The sequence below is a fragment of the Giraffa tippelskirchi genome, chromosome 5 (assembly GCF_054371585.1).
Source record: "Giraffa tippelskirchi isolate mGirTip1 chromosome 5, T2T-mGirTip1v1.2.pri, whole genome shotgun sequence".
NCBI classification, from domain to species: domain Eukaryota; kingdom Metazoa; phylum Chordata; class Mammalia; order Artiodactyla; family Giraffidae; genus Giraffa; species Giraffa tippelskirchi.
Window position 1 is genome coordinate 22,309,333 of NC_137279.1, and position 23,556 is coordinate 22,332,888.

General features: G+C 40.9%; 1 protein-coding gene across 1 annotated transcript in view; it reads right to left on the minus strand.

Annotated features, from left to right (window-relative positions):
- PAPPA2 (pappalysin 2) overlaps positions 1-23,556 on the minus strand; it is a 292,528-nt gene that overhangs the window by 236,955 nt on the left and 32,017 nt on the right. Inside the window, exon 2 of the mRNA XM_081493669.1 lies at positions 15,528-16,599. Within this exon, the coding sequence (XP_081349795.1) occupies positions 15,528-16,599 (1,072 nt within the window). The remainder of the gene's footprint in view (positions 1-15,527; positions 16,600-23,556) is intronic.

Genomic DNA, 23,556 nt, shown 5'->3' on the forward strand with positions numbered 1-23,556 from the left:
CCTGCTTAGACTACTAGAAGAGTTTATAATCTTCCTGCCTCCAATTTCCCTGGTTCATAATACTGATTCTGCATGCTGTCTCCAGATTCGTTTTCTGCAGAATTATTTCTATTTCTGGTATAAAGAGTTTAGAAGCCCTAATCATCCCCTCCAGTCAAAACAACTATAACTTCTTGATAAAATATGAAAATAAATTTAACTATTTATTTTTAATATATAAATATTAAATAGTTATGAAGATGAAGGGAAGTTAAAAGTTTACCTCCAGAGCCCACAAACAAAGCAAAAATAGGAATCCAGAAAAGTAAACATTCTCTGAATCAATTGGCTACCCTGAACACTCTTCTCATTTCTGGTGCACTTGACTTTCAGTTTGATGGTCATCGTGAGCATCTTAGATGGGAAAAAAACAATGGAGCTTAGCCAAGATAAGCTGTTTTATGGAAGAGTTCCACGTAAAGCCAGGATTCCGGAGGACTATACCACCAATAAAACAAATGACCAAAATAAAAAATTAAAAACTCATTTCATCAAGGGGGACAGCAAGGAAACTGACATTTCCCAATCTCAGTCCAATAAGTAAGGTGAATATTTCCTCTGGGAAATAGCCACAAGTCATCCTTCACAAGTTTGCCCTCCAAGTTCTTAATACCCTATGGTCTAAAAAACCTTATGCCAATTATAGACAGAAAGTGGTTTCATGCTCATAGTGCCCCAGTCAACTGGCTTAAGTAAAACCATATCTTCAATCTAGGCCTGAAAGACACTTGATAGTAAAACTGCAAGGAACATGGGCTTACAATCCAACTACATACAGCACACGTGAGGGAGCAAGACACATGAGCAATAACCAGAAGAAATAACAACAGAATCAGACTGCTGCTGCTGCTGCTGCTGCTGCTAAATTGCTTCAGTCGTGTCCAACTCTGCGACCCCATAGATGACAGCCCACCAGGCTCCCCCATCCCTGGGATTCTCCAGGCAAGAACACTGGAGTGGGTTGCCATTTCCTTCTCCAATGCACGAAAGTGAAAAGTGAAAGTGAAGTCACTCAGTCTTGTCCGACTCTTAGAGACCCCATGGACTGTAGCCTACCAGGCTCCTCCATCCATGGGAATCAGACTAGATGATATAAAAGAAGTATGCTTATATTTTTAAAAATCAATTTTTATTGGAGTATAGCTGATTTACAAAGTTGTGTTAGTTTCTGCTATACAGCCAAGTGAATCAGTCATACATATACATATATCTACTCTTTTATATACTTTTCACTATAATACTGTAACAGGTCATTACAGTGGAGTTCCCTGTGCTATGCAGTGGTTATTATTTGTTGTCTAGCTTAATATGTTCTTTTTACTCCAGTTTTTTATTTTTTTAATTAATTTATTTTTTTGAAGGATAATTGCTTTACAGAATTTTGTTGTTTTCTGTCAAACCTCAACATGAATCAGCCATAGGTATACATATACCCCCTCCCTTTTGAACCTCCCTCAATTAAACTTTTATTTTGAGATAACTGCTGATTCACATGTAAGAACTATTACAGAGTAATAGTGAATATCCTTTATGTGGCTTCTCTTGATAACAACATCTTATAAAAATATAATACAGTATCACAACTAGGATACTGATAATGGATACAATACACTTATTTTGCTCAGATCTCCCATTTTACTCATAGTAATTTGTATGGTTTTAGTTCTATGAAATTTTATCACATATGTAAATTCATGTACCCATCACCTTAAATTATTTTTAAAACTAAAAAAGCATATCCAAAATGTGAATAAGTAGCATAAATTGATTGTTTAAATGACTAGGCAGTTATAATAAAGGGCTAGATAGAACTTATGGAGATGAAAAGTATACTAATAATAATTAAACAATTATTGGTGGGTACTAAAAGCAAGTTAGCCAAACCTGAAAAAGTCAACTGGGCAACAAATCCAAAAATTTTCACACAAAGTGCAACACAGAGAGGCAAAGATTAAAAAGTTGAAGTGCTATCAAGAGACATGAAAAACAGAGTGGGAAGAGTAATATATATTTCATAGGAAATTCAGAAGGAGATAATAGAAAAACAGAAAAAAGATATATCGAAGAGAAATAATAGAGCAAATATCAATACAAATGGAAGACAATTAGATAGCTAACCTTTCTGTAGTATTAATGGAAACCAGGAGACTGTAGTATAATGTCTTGATAAGAGAAACAAATAGCCAATCTAAAATAGTCTGCCTAGAAAAGCTATTTTTTAAGAAGTTTGGTTACTAGGCAGGGAAGGCAGGTAGGGATAAATTGAGAGATTGGGATCGACATATATACACTATTATATAAAAAAATATAACAAATAAGGTAACTAATATATAACTAATAATACAGGGAAACTCTATTAAATACTCTGTAAGTAACTATACAGGAAAACAATCTAAAAAGAGCGGATATATGTAAATGTAAAATTGATTCACTTTGCTGTACAATTGAAACTAACACAATATTGTAAATCAACTATATTCTAATAAAAATTAAACACACTTCCCCAAAGAAAGTTTGGTGGTGCTGGTGGTTTTGTTGCTAAGTCATGTCCAACTCTTGTGACCCCATGGATTGTAGCCCACAAGGCTCCTTTGTCCATGGGATTTCCCAGGCAAGAATACTGGAGTGGGTCACTATTTCTTTCTCCAAGAATCTTCCTGATCCAGAGATTGAACCCAGGTCTCCTTATTGCAAGTGGTCTCCTGCATTGCAGGTAGATTCTTCACCAACTGAGCCACCAGGGAAGCCCCAAAAAATGTTTGACAAAATATAAAAACATTTTTGTAGAAATTAAAATTAAGAAAGCATATGACAAACATTTAATAAAGGAAATTCTTTAAAAAAGGTCTTTCAGACATAAGCAAAATGATTCCAGAAGAAAGATGTAAAATTTAAGAGGGATGATAGATGTTAAAATAGATACATATTTTAAAATTGTCTGTTTATTGATCGATCAAACAATCAATAGACATCTCTATACACAGCTCAAGGCTACCAGTTGCTTTCTGTTCAAATCCCTTAGCCCAACATCTAAGGCCTTTCTAATATCACTTTTCCAATATTCTCTCTTTCTTATTTTTCTCTAGGAAATTTCCTTTCCTTTCAAATTATTGTACTCACAGTGGCCTGAATATGTTTGCATATGACTATTTGTATTTGGGTCATATCTTTGTCCTTGCTTAATAAGCTCTTTCTCCAGCTCTTTACTATTCACATTTTAAGAATCCACATTTTTACATAACATCCTTCTTAAGTATTAAGCACACAGTTATTTCCATTTTCTCTCCCTCATCCCTTGAGATACACATCCTCTGAAACAATCATTCTATAATTAAAGCAAATTATTATTTATTGTGCACTCACTATGAGCTAAGTACTTTGCTAGGCATGTAAGAATTATTATACCTGACACAGTGTGGAGTGGTAGTAACATAGGCTCTGTAGTCAGTTCAACCACTGTACTGTTACTGTGTGATAACTGTTAACTGTCTCAATCTCAGTTCTCTCTTACATAAAATGGAGGTAATCAAAATATCTGCTTCTTAGCACTATAGTGAGCATTACATAAAATAAATTATGCCAAATGTTTTGTTTTATTGGTAAAATAAGCAGATGATAGATACATGGTAGATAAATATAAAGCTATCATAGTACCATATATATATGTTTATGTGTGTATATCTTACTATGTAATTTACCTGTATTATGACATATTTGAGATTTGAATTGAAAAATCACAAAATCCTAAGAATAAAATTGGCATTAAAATTCTGTGGGAATTACATTACTAAGAATACCAAGGTCTAAGAAATTATGCATGTCAGGAGTCTCCAAGAAGTAAAGATGAAAAACTAGCTTGCTCTACCCAGAATGTTGGCACGAGTTGAGTGATGTTGCCTTGGAACCCTGAGGAGCCCTCCCTGTCATCCTGTTTTTTGGCCACAGTTGCTTAAATTCAAAGCTGGCCAGAAACCTATGATTTCTAGCCTGATGTGTAGAGATGAGTTAGGCCAAGTCACTGTTGATTATCTGCAGAATTTGAGCCACAATTCTGCAAGAGGCTGAGGCAATTAGCAATTGGATATGAACCTTAAGACTCAATGAGATAAAGCAGGAGCCACAGAAAGCTGAGTCTAGTTTTAAAACAAAGCCATAAGAGAATAGGAACTATGAGTAATCTAGCAAATTAGGAACAAGGTGTGAATGGTGCAGACACACCAAGATGTAGAGAACCTTGCAGAGAAACGAAGTGGAAAACCTGCCTTAGTCCCTAGCAGCCTTGTAGCTCTAACCCATTTGTAATTGTACAATAGATCTTTTTTTTTTTTTTTTTTTTAGTTAACTTGAGTGAATTTCTGTTTTTTACAGCCACAAAAGCTAAATGTTTGGTAGGAACTTGGCTAATCTCTGACATTACCTCAAAGAGGCCATGTCTCATTGAAGGGCCCTGCACCCCTTTGCAGAGTCTGCTCTTTCTCTCAATCACTGTCTCCCCAGCTAACGAGGATGCATCTTACTTCCTGGCTATTGTAATTGACTATTTCTCTGATTATAAACTTTGCTTCATGTTTCGTAGTTCAAAGCCATCTGGGAGTTCAGTCACTCAAATAATGAGACAATGAGTAAAATGGCTTACCCAGGGGTCTTTCCTGGTGGCTCAGTTGTAAAGAATCCGCAATGCCAATGCCTGGTCCGGGAAGATTGCATATACTGCAGGGCAATAAGCCTGTGCACTGCAGCTACTGAGCCTGTGCTCTGGAGCGTGGGAGCTGTAACTATTGAAGCCCACGCATTCTAGGGCCCGTGAGCTACAACTACTGAATCCACATGCCTAGAGCCTGTGCTCTGCAACCAGAGAAGCCACTGCAATGAGAAGTCTGTGCACAGCAACCAGGGAAAAGCCCATGAACAGCAGCAAAGACGCCATGCAACCAAAAAGAAAATAAATAAGCAAAGTTGTTTTTAAAATGGCTTACAGCCTTTCGCTCAGCTAACACGTTCACCTTTCATGGGTATCTTTAGTTATTTTACTTACTTTTGAATATGCTAATCCTACCACAGTAAGGGAGCCAGTGGGAAGGATGGCTAGAATATAGATTCTGAATACCCGTCTTCCTTCAATACAGAGTAGCATACTCTACCCTTCCCAAACCCTTGCCCAACACTGTCATTTCCCCCATGTCACTGATTTTCCATTCATATATATGTTAAATCATTTAAAAAATATCAATTGAGCACTTCCTATGTTACAAGAACTATGAATAAATAGCCTAAAGTTTTGTACAAGAGACAAATAACAATGGACAATGATAATGCGTGAATGTGCACATACTAAGTCCCTTCAGTTGTGTCCAATCTTTGCCATCCTATGGACCATATTTTGCTGGGCTCCTCTGTCCATGGGATTCTCCAGGCAAGAATATGGGAGTGGGTTGCCATTTCCTTCTCCAGGGGGTCTTCCTGACCAAGGGATTAAGCCTGAGTCTCTTGAGTCTCCTGTATGGGCAGGCGGGTTTTTACCACTAGTGCCACCTGGGAAGCTTATGTAATTACAACATTGTGTGGTAAATATGTACTCAAGGAGTTAGCAAACTTTCTCTGTAAATTAGGCCAAATAGTAAATATTTCAGGTTTTGTGGGCCACACAGTTTCTATTGCAACTACACAACTCTGCCACATGAAAGCAGTGATAGACAACATGTGAATAAATGCATGTGACTTCATTCTGATTAAAATTAGTTTATAAAAACAGGTGCTTAGATAAATTTAGTCCACAGGACATAGTTTGCCAACCACTCTGTCAGGGTAAGAATATTCCTTTATTCAACAATTATTTGTTGAACACTCATAGCATTTGTTTTTCTAAGTGCTAGGGTAAAATAATAACCCAAACATACAAAACCTCCCTGTCTAATGGAACTTGCATTCTAATGGAGAATATGGACATTAAGCAAAAATTAAAAATATGTAGCCTGTTAGTGTCAGATTCTAAAAAGAAAAATAAAACAGAGAAGAAATCACGAAGAGTTAGAGGAATTGGGATTTTAAGTGAGGTCACCAGGAAAGGCTTCACTAGAAGGTGACTTTGAAAAAAAGCCTGGAAGGAAGTAGGAACACTAGCCACGTAGGAATCTGGAGGATGAATATTCCAGCAGGATAAAAAGTCACTGAAAAGTTTATGCAGCAGGAGTGTGTCTATTAAGCCAAAGGACAATGAGAAGGCCACTGTGGCTGGAATGGAGTAAACAAGGGAGGCCTGGTGGGAGATGAGGCCACAGAGTAACTGGTGCCAGACCAGTGAGGGCCCGTCGGTCATTGCACTGCTGTTAGCTTTGACTCTGAGTGAGCTGGGAAGCTGCTGCAGAATCCAGGCAGAAGAATGACTTGATCTGAAGTGTAGTCTACTAGGGTTACTCTGGCTGCTATGTTAAAAACAGACCTGGGCAGGGCAGGGGTGGGGTCCAAGAGCAAAGGTGGGGAGACTTCTTAGGAGGCTATTGTAATAACACAGGTGAAAGACAATGGGGTTAGAGCAGAGTGATGGCAATAGGGGATGAAAAGTGGTACAAATGAAATGTTGCGTGTGTGTGTGTGTGTGTGTTAGTCACTCAGTCATGTTTAGCTCTTTGTGACCCTATGGACTGTAACCCACCAGGCTCCTCTGTCCATGGGGTTTCCCAGGCAAGAATATTGGAGCAGGTTGCCATTCCCTTCTCCAGGGATCTTCCCGATCCAGCTATCGAACCCATGTCTCCTGTGTCTCCTGCATTACAGGCAAATTCTTTACCCACTGAGCCACTGGGGAAGCCCATCTGAGCCACGAGGGATCAAATGAGATAAAATGGCAACCCACTCCAGTGTTCTTGCCTGGAGAATCCCATGGGCAGAGGAACCTGGAGGGCCACAGTCCATGCGGTCACAAGAGTTGGACACGACTTAGCAACTAAACCAATCTCTATTTGAGGACAAAGGACTATTCCTAGGAAGGAGGAAGTGACATGGGAACTGGACTTGAAAGTAGGAATCAGCCAAGCATCAAGAGAAGAGAATCAGTTCTACCGCTGCAGATAGAGCTCCTGATGAGAAGTGAGAGATGCATGAGGGTTCAGAAAATAAGTAAGTCAGCATCTTCCTCCTGAGGGTGAAACAAATCTTCAGAAAAACCCATGATGGCCAAACTACATATTCCATCCACTCCCCAACCTACTTCTCTGTGACTTCCATTCAGTCACTAAAGTAAAATGCAAACAGAGTTCCTAGAGGGCAAAAAAAAGGAAAACATGTGTAAGTGTGCAGCTGTCTTTCAGATTCCTAGGCTTAAATTCTAAGAAAAGATCCCTAAGTGAAATCCTCTGAGACAGACTGGCATCAGGCCAGGGTACCAGGGCCAGCACCCCAGCTCCTAGGAAAATACCCAAGTATCTTGAACAACTGAATGTGTTTGGAGACCAGGGTCTCTGCTAAAATTTTTCTAAGAGGAAATATTTTTAACCCAGACATACCACAAGGCTCTCTCACAAGTCGGCCTATTTGGCTAGAAAATAGCCCCGAAAAGGAGAAAAACAACCTCTCCCCACTCACCTGGGGAGAAAAATTCACTGAGCCAGCTAGGTGAACAGAAAAATTGTGGATATGATTTACTCCGTAAAACAGTACTTATTGAAACTATGGAGAAATTGGCCTGTAGGAAAGCAACTGAGAGACATTTCTATTTGTTAGTACAGTTTCTGAGCTTACCTGCAAGTTATTCTCCTATTCCTGCCCTTCTATTCCCTTTGCCAGGTAAAGTGCTTATGAGAAGGTGAGATTTGTTTCTTTAGAGTTTGTGTGACCTGTGCATATTGCAGTAGAGGGGTTCAGAGGTTTTCTTGCTGTTTGGTTTTAAAGTTTCTCCTTCATTTCTTTTCTCTCTGCCCTCTTCTACCCCCTTACACTTATTTTCCCCATCCATGTTTTTTTTGGCTGCAGGGAACTTTGAATCCCAACTTCAAAAGAAACCTATAATGAAGCCTGGCTGATGTTTAACAGATCTGCCGCTGCAGGGGCCCAGTCCAACCATTCCTTTGGCTCAACAGCCACAGAGGGTGAGTGAGCAAAGCCCAGCTAAACCAGAGCACCCAGCTCTGTGCAGCACCGATTTCTCCACCTGTTCCCTTGGATGTCATATGCATCTGCCCTCCTGTCCTGAGATACACATCCAAGAGCATGCAACTGCAGGCACCACTCTCTGGCACGCTCCTTCAGGGCACCTCCCAGTCCACCCTCTTGAGAACCTGTTTAGAGAGAAGTGGACCATGCTCTGGGGCTTCCCAGGTGGTACTAGTGGTAAAGAACCCGTTTGTAAATGCAGGAGACACAAGACACGTGGGCTCGATCCCTGGGTCGGGAAGGTCCCCTGGAGGAGGGCATGGCAACCCACTCCAGTATTCTTGCCTAGAGAATCCCCATGCACAGAGGAGATGGGTGGGCTACAGGCCATGTAGTTGCAAAAGAATAAGACATGACTAAAGCAACTTAGCACAAACGCAAGTATGGACCGTGCTCTAGCATTGCTATATACAATAGTCTTTCTGCCCTCAAACTCCTCACCATCAAAACTCAGGCAATGAGGCAGAGAAGAGACAATGAGGCACCAAGACACAGAGGCCTCAGCCCACCACAGGCATCAGAAAACAAATGCATGCTATCCTCATCCCATTGTCTGCTTCAGAGCATGGTGACACTAGGGGACTGATGACTCGCTTAAACTATGCTCATTTATTTTGACTTGGTGATTGTCCGCCTCCACATGATAATAGAGTGAGGAAATCTGACAGAAACCAAAGCAAAGAGGTAAACACAGTGTTCTAGATTTGGTTGAATACTAAACTCATGTGAAAAGGGGAGGTAGAACAAGGGATGGAAAGTAGAATCAGCAGCAAAGCACCCTTCATCTCTGGGACATAATTTTAGAGAGAAAAACAACAAAAATAAGTCATGACCAAAAAGAAGTTGCAGACTGCAAAGGTCAGGGAAGCTGGATTTCCCTTAGGGCATAGACATTCCCTTGGTTTGTCTTTCTAAGATGCATCATAGGGAGTAGCCAACGACATTTGGGATTTTACTAAAAAGAGGACTTTGAAGCCCTTCTTTCCCACAGCAATTGTAGACCTTCTCTTAGGGCAGCTACCATGTAGAAATAGACAGCTGGCCTATGTAGCTTTTGCTTTCCATAAGCCAAGTTTCCCTATCTTGGTAATTCTGTTCAACTGGCTGGGTAATATTATCTATAATTCATATCTCCTTCTGACCAGTCCCAAGTCTTATAAATACACTCCCTTTGATAGGTGCATCTGGGTTACAGATGTTTGGTGCTGGACTCCTCAGACTCTCTCCTCCTCTCAGAGCCTTTGGGAGAGGAACTCCTTTGGGCTACATTTCTGGTTTCTTGCTGTGGGTGGGGGAAGAGGGAACATTAAGTAAGAATGGAAAAATGAAGAGGATTGTTCATAGAGGCATCACTGTACTTGCATGTTAGTAATCTGTCTGTAGGTGTGTCCCCCACTTTCCAACAAATGCCTACTAAACGGTGAATTCCTGAATAGAGGGACTCTGTGCCTGGCACACTCTGCTCCTCAAAAAATGTCTGATAAAACATTTGTTGAAGTTGGGTCCTTCAGAGTCACAGAATAAAGGAACTGTGAACTCGAGTACTGTGATTTAATTGTAGCAATAGGGATGGTATGCAATGTCTTGTTATGTGGTACCTGAATGCTTAGTTGTGTCCAACTCTGTGACCCTTTAGACTATAGCCCACCAGGTTCCTCTGTCCATGGGGTTTTCCCAGGCAAGAATACTGGAGCAGGTTGCCATTTCCTTCTCCAGAGAATCTTTCCGACCCAGGAATCAAACCCATGTCTCCTGTGTCTCCTGCACGGAAGGTGAATTTTTACTTGCTGAGCCATCGGAGAAGCCCAATAGGATGCTAGATACTGGTAATTTAGTTCAGAAAAAAACCACTAACTCTACTAAGTCATAGGCCCTCATAGAAATCCAGAGATCTACATCTCTGTGAAACCAAAGTCCTTTCAAACAATCTAAGCTGTGGCACAGAAAAGCAGTCTACACTCTATGCTCTGCTTTTAGTGGCTCAGACTGAATTTAAACCTGGGTATTTAGATAAAATTATTAAACTCCTCCACTAAGATATGAAAAGTTACTCTATGTATTCTTTATATTTGTCTTTGTTTGTCTTACTGTGTCTGGCACATCATAGAAACTAGATAAATAATTGTTTTTCAAAATATGGTTCCTGCCAATAAGAGTTATGAAAAACATTCAATGTTTTTAATAATAAAAATTCAGCACAAGAAATACAAGGCAGAGAAGATGGAGTATGAATAAAAGGTCTGTACATGAAATAAGTATAAGGGAACTGAGAAAAAGAAAACCTATCCTCTCCACTGTCTTCAGATTTCTCCCCTAAAAGAAGAAATTCACCCATAAGTATCCTTTTTTAAATCATAATAATAGGGATATAAAAGTGTGTTTCTTATTGTGAATAAGCACTATACACTTGAGAAAATCCACCAGCATGAAAGACAGATCAGAATTAAGAGGGGGGAAAAAAAAGGAAAAATAAAAGTTGACTACAGATGAATCAGATATACTGCACTGGGAAAAAAAATCAGAATTCATCTTACTTTTAGCCTCAGAAAATGGCTGCATCCTTAAAAACAGACTAATATAGAAAACCAGAGTAAAGTCTTAAATATATGATTGCTAAGATTAAAAAAAAAAATGCAGCAGAAGATTTAGAAGTTAAACTCAAGGAAATCTCCAAAAAATAGAACTAAATAACAATGAGATAAAACATATGAGAGAAAAAGGACAGAATAAATTCAGAAGATCAATCCTCAGAAGTTTCAGAGGGGAAAAAGAGATCAGAGAACTAAGAAACATCAAACTAATAATTTCAGAAAATTTGCCAGAGATAAGGATAGCATCACCGACTCAATGGACATGAGCTTGAGCAAGCTCTGGGAGATGGTGAAGGACAGGGAAGCCTGGTGTGCTGTGGTCCATGGGGTCGCAAAGAGTCAGACACAACTGAGCAACCGAACAATTGAACAACAACAACAACAACCAGCATGTTTCCAAATTGAAAGGATCATTGAATATCAACAAAAGAGGAATAAAAGGCCAAGCCTTAAAAAAAATTATCATAAAATCCCTAAAGTAACTCGGCTAAAAATTCAAAACGATTTTCAATAGGAGAAAAATTCACCTCTAAAACACCTAATTTTCAGAATAGAAGCTAGAGACAATTAATGAACTTCTTCAAAAATTTAAGAGAAAATATTTCCCAACTCAAAATTTTACACCAGGACAAACTATCAGTTTTGGGTAAAGGCAAACTAAAAGCATTTTGGGAAATGCTTTTCTGGAAAGGTTACCTAAAACATCCTTTCTTAGAAAGTTACTTAAGGAGGTTTTCCAGTAAAAAATTAAGCTGTAAATTAACAGATACTCATGCAATTAAAGACACAGTGACTCCAATCTCCCCCAAAAATCAGTGATGATAAATTTCAGGATAACAACTGTGCAGCAGAACTGAATATAACGGGTGAAGTTGGGAGAGGAGAGAAAAATGGAATGAACTAGAAGGGAGAGCTCCAGAGGAGTGTTAAAAAAAAAAAAGACACTTCCTATAGATCTATTTATCTATTCAATGGCACCCCACTCCAGTACTCTTGCCTGGAAAATCCCATGGACGGAGGAGCCTGGTAGGCTGCAGTCCATGGGGTCGCTAAGAGTCGGACACGACTGAGCGACTTCACTTTCCCTTTTCCCTTTCATGCACTGGAGAAGGAAATGGCAACCCACTCCAATGTTCTTGCCTGGAGAATCCCAGGGACGGCGGAGCCTGGTGGGCTGCCGTCTATGGGGTCGCATGGAGTCGGACACGACTGAAGCGACTTAGCAGCAACTTAGCAGCATAGATATGATAAAGCATCTGAAAATGAAGATATCAAAAAGGAAGGAAGATAAAAGGGAAGGAGGAAATAGAGACTCAAGGGATAGGGTACATGTGTATGGGGAAGTGGAAGAGCTATGCCAGAAAGAAAATATAGTGATAGAACAGAACCTTGTTCTGCAACCAAAAGAAAAATATTTTATAGTCACAATATTATAAATATATGTAACTGAGTCAACTAAAAACAGTAAAATTACTATATTAAAAAATGCAGAGGTGATGTGGGAGAAAAGTAAAACTCTCATCTTTATAATAAAAGCAAGTCATAATATTTAAAATTAACGTTTAAACATAATGTTTAAAATTGATGAAAATAAGTTGATCCAGTTGTTCGGACTCTGCACTTTCACTGCGAAAGGTGTCGGTTTGAACAAGCCATGTGCATGTTCCCCGCCCAAATTTTTTTTTAAAATAAAATAGATAAATCAAGTAATATAAATATAATGTTTGGATATATGTATATGGAGGTTATTACCAAAAAGACAAGTAAAATAATTAAAGACAGGAGCGAGGCTAGGGAGTAGAGAAGGATGAGGAAGAGTTAGGCAGAGGATTGCCGTTCCTTATTTTTTGGTACAACTGTCTTTGGTACATTTGATATTTTAACCAGGGGCATTTATTTGGGCTTCCCTGTGGCTCAGTGATAAAGAATCTGACTGCCAATGCAGGAGACTCAGGTTTGGTCCCAGGAACATCCCCTGGAGAAGGAAATGACAACCCATTCCAGTATTCTTGCCTAAGAAACCCCATGGACAGTGGAACCAGGTGGGCTGCAATCCATGGGGTCACAAAAGAGTCAGATACAACTTAACAATTAAACAACAACAACAACAATCAAAAAAGTATAAATAGTTCCTTTTATTCCACAAAGCAAGTTTTGCATGTAAGGGTAAGAAAGTTTGAAACACGTCTGGGTCCACAGATAGAAAAGGATAAGTTACCATGGCAACTCTGAAGCAGTAAGGGGAATAAGTTATAAAGCCCTGGGTAAGAGCAGTGGCAGTAAGGATTCAGAGAGATAAGGGGCCACTCTAAGGAGAAAGATGCATAGGTACCATGAAAGACATCTCTCTCAGTCAAGGCAGTGTGTTGTTGTAATGAGCTAGTAGATAAAGGAGAACAAGCCAGTTTTGCCTGGAGAGCTCTCTGGAGATTCTGAGTTGGCAAACACTGTTGTTAGTGAGGTTTAGCTTCTGCTTAAGGTTATCAAAATCTAAAAACCAAACCCAAACAGAATCTTTCTTATGCAAATATTTCTGGTAATATGATCAGTTCCCTGGGTATTATTGTGTAAACAAAGGCTTCCCATCTGTCAGTTCTAATAATGATAATAACTAATGTTAGTTTAGAACTATTCTTGTACTTTGAAAGCACTTTCCTGTACCTTGCTTCCCTGGTGGCTCAGATGGTAAAGAATTTGCCTGTAATCCAGGAGATCCGAGTTCAATCTTTGGGTCAGGGAGATCCCCTGGAGAAGGGAATGGCTACCCACTCCAATATTCTTGCCTGGAGAATTCCATGAATGGGCTACAGTCCATGGGGTTGCAAAAAGTCAGACACAACTGAGTGACTAACACAGTTCCTGTACCATATTTCATTTGCTTCACAAAATAACCCAAAGATATAGGTAATGCCAAGTATTACTGCAACCACCCTCATTTTACAGACAAGACATCTGGGTTTCCAAAAGTGACTTGTACAATTTACATAGCTGGTTAAGTAGCAAGGACTCTGGAATTCAACTCTGTTCCCTCTTTGCAAATCTTACAATTTTTGACATCACATGTCTGAGATATAGGAGAATCTATTAATTGGTTCTAACTGCCCCACACATAGGGGCATCAAGAGGACTGTCTACACAAAAGACCACAAATTACCACACAAATCATGTCCAAAAAATTCAAAGGCAGCCATTCAGGTATTGGGTGGAAACTGAGATCCAATCCTCCCACCTCCCACCAACACTACACCATAGCTCAGGTGTGAGGCATTTTATATTTCATACAAAGGTACAAGTTATAAGTAGAGAACCCTTGTCCATATGCACAAATTAACAAGTTTACCACCCACCTCTATCCTTTCTTAACTCTCTCGAACAGTCCTCAACCCTGGCATCAAGCATCAAGCAGAAATCCTCCTATTGGCTTCTGTCTCACAACAGATGACACATCAGATTCATTTATTCATTAAAATAAACATAAAATAGACAACTATGTTTCAGCTGCTGCTCTAGGTGCTGGGAATGTAACAAGAACTGATAGTCCAGGCCAGGGAAAGACAAATAAACAAGTGCACAAGAAAAACACCAGAGGTGATAAGTGTTACGGAGATAATTTAAATTAGTTGACATTATAGAGATTGACTAGTCAACTTAGATTGGGGGCTCAGGAAAGATCTCACCAGGAGGTGACATTTAAATAGATTTTGTAATGACAAGAGAAAACTCACCAAGGGAAGATTAAGGAAAAGAAGATTCCAAGATGAAATCGCTAGTGCAAAGCTCTGGGGCAGGGACAAGCTTAATGTGTTCAATGGAACAGGCTAGAGTCTGTGAGGCTGTGTAGTGTGGGTGTGGAGAACCAGGTTGGGGTGGGGGAGAGGCTGGAGAGGTAGACAGGGGTCAGGTTGTGATCCAGGAGACAGGAGTGGGGCTCGGATTTTATTCTAAGTGTAGTAGGAAAACATGTAAGGAGGGAAGTGACAGGATCTGATTTACCTTTCCAGTGGGATTGTTCCGAATACTGTGTGGAGAATGAAATTTAATGGAACAAAAAAGGAAGACTGCACTTGTGCTTAGATGTGGAACATCTTAGGTTCATAAAGCTGCTGAACTGCTCAATCTACGTCCGAGACTAAGCACGCTTGGGGCCTCCTCGTGAATTTGTGCCACTGCGCTGGAAACCTCAGACTGCAAAAAGGATGAAAGTGAAGTGAAAGTGTTAGTCGCTCAGTCGTGTCTGACTCTTTGCAATGCCATGGATTGTAGCCTGTCCATGGAATTCTCCAGGCAAGAGTACTGGAGTGGGTTGCCATTTCCCCCTCCATTTTCGGGTCTTCCCAACCCAGGGATTGAACCTGGGTCTCCTGGCTCATGTATGAGTGGTGTCTATCAGTGTATGCCTTGTTTGTTCTCTACAAAGATGCCCTGGCTTCCTTGGACAGGTAAAGTCGTTCAGCTTTCCTGTAGCTCAAGCACCTGGCACATGCGCAGTTCACACCACATTCCCCAGTTGTGTCCTTCAAAGAAACTGAGCTTGGTAAGGGTCGTGTTTTCATCTTAGTCACCCGTGTGTCCCTAATTACCCAGCACAACATCTAGGGCTTGATGAAAGCTCACTGATATCTGGTGGAGTAGATAAATCTTTTATTTGGAGGTTGCGTGGACACTCTTTTGTTTCCAGAAGCCAAAAAGATAAAATGATGTCAGGAATGCACCCTCCAAGCAGGACACCCCCCAGTCCCGGTCCCTTACCTCCTGGGTGAGTCAGGGTCGAAGCAAGTCTTGTGCACCTCGGCCACGTCTGGGTCACAGCAGTCGCCGTCGTCGAAGTCGTTCAGCATGTTGTTGCACTCCACATGGCAGAGCCCGTCCCTGCGGTTCCAGGAGTAGCACCGGCCCTGCAGGCGGCAGTCGCCCCCGTCATAGCCCGTGAGTGGGTGCTCACATTCGGGGTCACAGTGGTCGTTGCCGATTTTGCTGGGCTCACAGTTGACCAGCACAACACGGTGGCGCAGGGTGGAGTTGTGGACGTGGTGGATGCTCAGCTGCCAGCTGATGTTGTAGCGGCCGAAGGCTTCATTGAGCACCTCGTGCTGCCGGCGGATCTGCTCCTCACTCACGGTGGGGTTCAGGCCCTCGTCGTCACAGATGTTCACCACCTGGTAGCGGATCACCTTCTCTCCCCGGAGGGGCCAGTGCCCATTGTACTGAGAGATCAATTCCACGTTGTCACACGCTGTCTGCCCACAGAGCGGGGGCTGCAGAGGGGACAGAATCTCAGGCTCTGACTCAAAGCCCTGGAGAACCTCAAGCCGTGGGTACTTCCCGTCTCTAAAGGGGGCCCACTGTTCTTCCAGGGGCTCAAAACTGGCGGTCAGTAGCAGGGTGGTCAAATCTTCCACCTCCATTGGCTGCTGAGGACTGTGCTGAAGGTGGCTTTGTGGGAGGGCTGTCGACCAGAAGACCAGTGTGCCCAGGTGTCCACGGAAAGAGTGCCCGTCCTCCGAGCTATCCCCCCCAAGGAGCAAAGAGCGACAAGATGCCATGAAGGGGCTGTTCAGGGGACCAGACTGATCTGGACTGCTAGCCACCTGAGTGCCATCCACATACAAGGCCATGCGCTGTCCATCGTAAGTGGCTGCCACGTGCGTCCACTTGCCCGGTTGGTAGCGACTGTGGCCCATCACAGTGGTGGCTTTCTTCACTCGGTCGGTGCGAAGAGAGAAGAAGAATCGAGCATCTCGCCTTCCCACATCCTTCCCTGAGCGGATCCCCAGGGCCCAGCCCTTGTCACTGATAGTGTGGGAGCAGTTATCAAACACACCTGGGAAAGAAGGAAGAGTCGAGGGAGAAATACCAGATACAAAAGGGATGGAGAAAGGGAGAAGAAAACCTGTATAAATAGCAAGAATGTAGGTTTTTAATGGGGAAAAAAAAAATTTGATACAGAGTGCCCACCTAAGATGCTTGTCCAGTACCCCATATTAGATGTTCTGGCAACATCTTTCCCCAAAGGAATTAAATTTGAGATTCCATCCAATTTAATGCATTCCAGTATTTTTTAAATAACCAAAATGGAAGCTGGAAGGGGATGTCTAGTGCAAGTGACAAATATCCTCACTATTTTGTCACAAACATTTCTCATGCTGACTCTGTATCCATGCCTTCTTCTCTTTACACTTCCTTAGAATTCACAAGGGCCTTTGTAGTTTTTACAAAAGATAGTAATCTCCTACCCCCCTCAAAAGATCTTTTTTTTTTTCTATTGAATATTGAAATGATGATTCCTGTGGGGAAAATGAGAAGACCGTAACATCCCAGACATGTTATTCCCTCTGATGCCTAAGGGCAAGGACACCCATCTGAAGTGAACAGCTGTTTCCCAAAGTAAGCAAAGGAGCATTGCCCCATGGTCCTGGACTATAAAAACCTGGTCAAACTATAAGAATGATTGTTCTTATGACCCATAATGCCTACCACAGTACAGAAGTGGAACCTTTCCAGATAAATGAAGCTCCTTACCACATGCTTTCTTAGCATCTTATTCATTGCAGGCCCAGGACTATTAAGTCCCATAAACAAAGCAGAGAATTCCTGTAGATAACTCTATCACTAAGAATTTGGCAGCAGGAAGGAGTAGTCAGATGTAACAGATGAAAGAGGAAGCCTGAAGACAATTTGGAGGCCTCAAATGTTCCCGGCAAAGCCATCTGCAGTTATGAGCCCACCACCTCCTCCCAGTACCTCTTCCAGTACATAGGCAGAGTCTATGTAATTTACACAGTCTTGTAACTTACCTAGAGGTAGTACATTCACACAGGAAGTGCTTAGTAAATACTGCTTTAAGAATGAATGGATGGATGATGGAAAAGTTGACTGGCCTTTAGATAGACACAGGAGGCTAACATCAAGAGTCATTCTTCCCCAGTCACCAACCCACCCCACAGGCAAGAATTTTACTTATTCCTCTGAACTCCCACTTAATGCACTCAGATGGTACTATCCTATGGAGAGTCTGAATTTTAAAGCCATGAGTCACCCCATTCTAATTGCAGGCAAGTATCAAAAGTAGCTATGCTTTCATAAAATGATAGATTATCTCCTCTTCTGTCTCCAGTGTAAATCAATCACTTGTGATTTAAAAAATAAAATGTTCTTTTTAACAAAGGCAACTCCTCCCCAATCTAGTAATTCTACCAATGATACTTACAAGCAATGACTAGGAATAATAAAATGGTGATATTCTGGTTTTGTATTGAGAGAGTCAATTCCTAGGCAGGTTGATAAGAAGTCCAGAGGTCCCTGAGGAGAGAGGGGTCTGAGGTTCTCAAGAAGGAAGAAAGGACAAACATTTTTTTTTTCTCTACATTCTTTAGTCTTAGTCACATAAAACGTTTTTGTTTTGTTTTGTTTTTTAAGTCTGGAACTGATGACTACACAACAAACAATTCAGTTTAAACTCTGTACTAGGGACTGTATAACAACAATGTATCTTGCTTGAGGACAGTTTCTCCTTCCTGAAAACCTTCTGACTAATCCTGATATCTTAGAATGTGATTGCTGGGAGAAATATCAATAACCTCAGATATGCAGATGACACCATCCTTATGGCAGAAGGTGAAGAAGAACTAAAGAGCCTCTTGATGAAAGTGAAAGAGGAGAGTGAAAAAGTTGGCTTAAAGCTCACTCAACATTCAGAAAACTAAGATCATGGCATCTGGTCCCATCACTTCATGGGAAATAGATGGGGAAACAGTGGAAACAGTGTCAGACTTTATTTTTGGGGGCTCCAAGATCACTGCTGATGATGATTGCAGCCATGAAATTAAAAGATGCTTACTCCTTGGAAGGAAGGTTATGGCCAACCTAGATAACATATTGAAAAGCAGAGACATTACTTTGCCAACAAAAGTCCGTCTAGTCAAGGCTATGGTTTTTCCAGTGGTCATGCATGGATGTGAGAGTTGGACAGTGAAGAAAGCTGAGCACCGTAGAATTGATGCTTTTGAACTGTGGTGTTGGAGAAGACTCTTGAGAGTCCCTTGGACTGCAAGGAGATCCAATCAATCCATCCTAAAGGAGACCAATCCTGGGTGTTCATTGGAAGGACTGATGTTGAAGCTGAAACTCCAATACTTTGGCCACCTCATGCGAAGAGTTGACTCATTGAAAAAGACCCTAATGCTGGGTAGGATTGGGGGCAGGAGGAGAATGGGACGACAGAGGATGAGATGGTTGGATGGCATCACCGACTCGATGGACATGGGTTTGGATAGACTCCGGGAGTGGGTGATGGACAGGGAGGCCTGGCATGCTGCAATTCATGGGGTCACAAAGAGTCGGACACGACTGAGCAACTGAACTGAACTGAACTGGTAGGATCTTTCTATTGTTAAGTTCTAAGCCTGTTATTCTAAAATGTAAGTTGTGAGTGTGGGTCTGGTAAAATTTTCACAAACTTGAGACATTCTTTTGATTTATTGTAATAATTAATGAAAAAGTATATAACTCCCTTGCTAACTCTAGCGAGGGGAGTATTCTCTGTTCCTCTTCTGATGTCTATGTCAAAAGATTTCTCTGTCCCTTTTCACTTTAATAAAACTCTACTATACAAAACCTCTTGAGTGATCAAGACTGGTCCCTGGTCCCAAAGTTAAATCTTCTTCTCCAGAGATCATGAATCGGACACCATTCACCATAAGCTATCAGTATTGGGTTTTTCGTTGTATTCTTGTTTTCACAATGAGGTCTGTATGGTAAAGGGGTGTAAGAACTACTGCTTCACATATTCTTATGTGGGTGGATTTTCAAAAGAGCAGACATACCTAGTGAGATCAACAGTAAATTCCCTGCTTCACAGTTTCTGCTTGGTTCACTCATTTTCTAAAATGCATTTAGCCTTAATCATGTCTATCTACTGACCTATGAACAAAAGGGATGCAATGTTTAATATCAGAACCATGGAGTTACTCTCAACTAGTAAATATCTGCTGGTTTTTAAGAGGAGAATTGATGAGACTATTTCATATTTGTTGCATATATACAGGTATATATGAGTTGGGGTATAAATTATTAGGCTTGACATGTAAATTACTAGATAATAAGCTTCTTACTTGCCAGCATCTTATAATTGCAATTCTGTACATCTTAACTTACTGTCCTTAGAACTTATATGCTAGTAGCAACAATGTAATTGTTTCTATTTATTTATCTCATTGTTGTTTAGTCACTAAGTTGTATCTGACTCTTTTGTAACTCCATAGGACATACCCGCCCCAGCCTCCTCTGTCCACCGGATTTCCTAGGCAAGAATACTGGAGTGAGTTGCCATTTCCTTCTCCAGGGGATCTTCCTGACCCAGAGATTGAACAACATCTCCTGCATTGGCAGGCAGATTCTTTACCCCTGTGCCACCTGGAAAGTCTATTTAACTCAAAGGAAGCTATTAAAATTATTAAAATTATAGTGTGTCTAAAACTTTATCTCTAACTTCTTGAGACACTATACAGAAGATGGAATTTTCTTATTACTTTAGTTCTGATTAATCTAAATTTTAGTAATTACATTATTAATAGAAAGGATTTATTGGCCAAGGGTATTAAAATAATTCTAGTTGGGAGTTGTAGGAAGTATATAGAAGTATTACTCTTTAAATGATTATGAAAGTAATGATTCCTTATTTTCATTTAATAAGATGTCCAAGCAGTATATGTGAAACCTCACTAGGTACCTGGATAACTGCATTTTATTTGCTGTATTACCACTTTTCATACTTCATCTATAGGAAGAGGGTAAATAATTGTTGCAGCATTGCCCTGCACTCATTCCAGGAAAAAAAGAAGCATATTTCACAAATAGAATTTTCTAACCCAATTACTGTGAACTGAACATGTGTACTCCCTACCACCCCCCAAATTCATTTATAGGAACCCTACTGTCTCATGTAATGATGTCTGGAGACAGGGCCTTTGGGAGGTTATTTGGTCATAAGGGTGGTGCCCTCATGATGGGATTAGTGTCCTTTTAAGAAGGACAGAGCTATCCCCTCTCTCTGCTCTCCACTATCTGAGGATATAAGAAGACAGACAAACATCTGCCAACCAAGAAGAGGGTTCTCACTGGACACCAGATCTGCTGGTGCCTTCATCTTAGATTTCCCAGCCTCCAGAACAGTGAGAAATTAATTTCTTTTGTTTAAGACACCCATTCACCTAGAGGGGTAGGATGGGAGAGAGAAGGGAGGCTCAAAAGGAAGGGGGTATATATATAATTGTGACTGATTCATCTTGTTGTTTGGCAGGAACCAAAACAACATTGTAAAGCATGTGCATGCATGCTAAACTGCTTCAGTCATGTCCGGCTCTGTGCGACCCTATGGACTGTAGGCTGCCAGGCTCCTCTGTCCGTGGGGAATCTCCAGGCAAGAATACTGGAGTAGGTAGCCATTCCCTCCTCCAGGGGATCTTCCCGACCCAGGGATCAAACCTGTGTCTCTTACGTCTCCTGCACTGGCAGGCAGGTTCTTTACTACTAGAAGACCACCTGGGAAGCCCTTGTAAAGCAATTATCTTCTGACTAAAAAAAAAAAAAAGATACCCAGTTTATGGCATATTTGTTATAGCAGCCTAAACGAAGACATCACTATCCTCAACACTAGCTGTAGATCAGAATCACATGTGGTACTTTCACAAATACAGATTCTTGTGAAACCATGTTGAGAGCTGCTGATATTCTATATTTGCAAAACAAGTCAAGCTTTTCACTGCTACTCAGTAGGTAGAAATGCAGAAGATAGAAGCTGGGGGTCTTAGAGTTTCCACCAGTGGGAAAGCATTAGAAAATTTGTCATTAATAAGTTAAGTCAGACATGAAAGTAGAAATAGCATCTGAAATTATTTTAAACCATTTATTTAAGGAATAATATCAGATCAAGTATTTTAGGTTTGTCTGAGGTCTCCACATAACCATAGTACATTCTTGCTCATTAATTCAGGAAACTAGTGGAATGAAAGGCAGTTGAAAGAAACAGGTGCCTGTTATGAAGTGTACCGATGTAATGCTGTTAGAGAAGATGGTTAATCGATTGTCTAGGACTGGTAATTAATTAGGGTTTTTATTATTTATAATTCAACTCATATTTAAGACTGCTGAAATGGAAATAAATGCCCCCTGTTCTCACTTAAAAATCTATTATTCAAAGAGAAGAAACTGTGGCACTGAAGAACAGTATGCTGACATCTCCCTGAGAATCACTGCCAGCCACCCCAATCTCTTTCATGAGATCACGAGTGTGTCCTTCTGGGGATTTTCAAAATTTCCAAGGACAGAGTAGATAAATGTTTCTAGCCCCAGCATTTTCTATATTCTCATAGTCTGTAGGGGTGAAAATCTGTTCCTCCAATCTGTATGATATTGAATGGAAAATTATCTGGTTCTCTTCTCCCTTGAGACTGAGTAAACCAAACTACAGTTAGACTGGAATTGCAGTCTGTGCTCAGAAAAGCACAGATTTACCCCAACAGTGAATCTCTGACCTGGAAGTGCTCTGCTTTGCCCTCTGTGGCTGGTGGGAAGAGGATACTGCTTGGTCGCTTGGGGCTGTCACCCCACGAAGCCTCAAAGGATTTGCATTTCATCTCACTATCTTGCTCCTTCTGGAAAAAGAAATTCCACTTGGAATTAGTCCTTTTGGCTCCTCAAACATTTACTGAGAATCTTATGCATGCCAGCCATATACATTCTTCTTAGTTTGGAAGTAAAAGTAGTCTTTGCCCTTCAGGAGTTATAGTCCCATGGGAGAACATAGGAGATAATTTTAATATAATATCAGAACTAAGATCAAGAAATACATAAAACCCTCTGATGAAATAAGATGAAAAGACAACCCTCAGAATGGAAGAATATAATTGCAAATGAAGCAACTGACAGAAGATTAATTTCCAAAATAAACAAGCAGCTCATGCAGCTCAATATCAGAAAAATGAACAGCCCAATCAAAAATTGGGCAGAATACCTAAGCAAAAGATGGTCAACAAACATGAAAAGATGCTCAACATCACCCATTATTAGAGAAATGCAGATCAAAACTATAATGAAGTATCACCTCACACTGGTCAGAATGGCCATCATCAAAAAATCTATAAACAAAAACTGCTGGAGAGGGTGTGGAGAAAAGGGAATCTTCATGTGCTGTTAGTGGGAATATAAACTGGTACAACCACAATGGAAAACACTATGGAAGTTCCTTATGAAACTAGGAATAAAACTACCACAGGTGTTGAAAGTGTTAGTCACTCAGTCCTGTCCAACTCTGCAACCCCATGGACTGTAGCTTGCCAGGCTCCTCTGTCTGTGGAATTCTCCAGGCAAGAATATTGGAGTGGGTAGTCATTCCATTCTCCAGGGGATCATCTCTACTCAGGGATCGAACCCAGGTCTCCCACATTACAGGCAGATTCTTTATTGTCTGAGCCACCAGGGAAGCCATATGACCCAGCAATCCTACTTATGGGCATATACCCTGAAAGTGAAAGTGAAAAGTGAAAGTGAAGTCGCTCAGTCCTGTCCAACTCTTTGCGACTCCATGGACCGTAGCCTACCAGGATCCTCCATCCATGGGATTTTCCAGGCAAGAGTACTGGAGTGGGTTGCCATTTCTTTCTCCAGGGGATCTTCCCAACCCAGGGATCAAACCTGGGTCTCCCACATTGTAGGCAGATGCTTTACTGTCTGAGCCACCAGGGAAGTTTCCTGAGAAAACCATAATTCAAAAAGACATGTA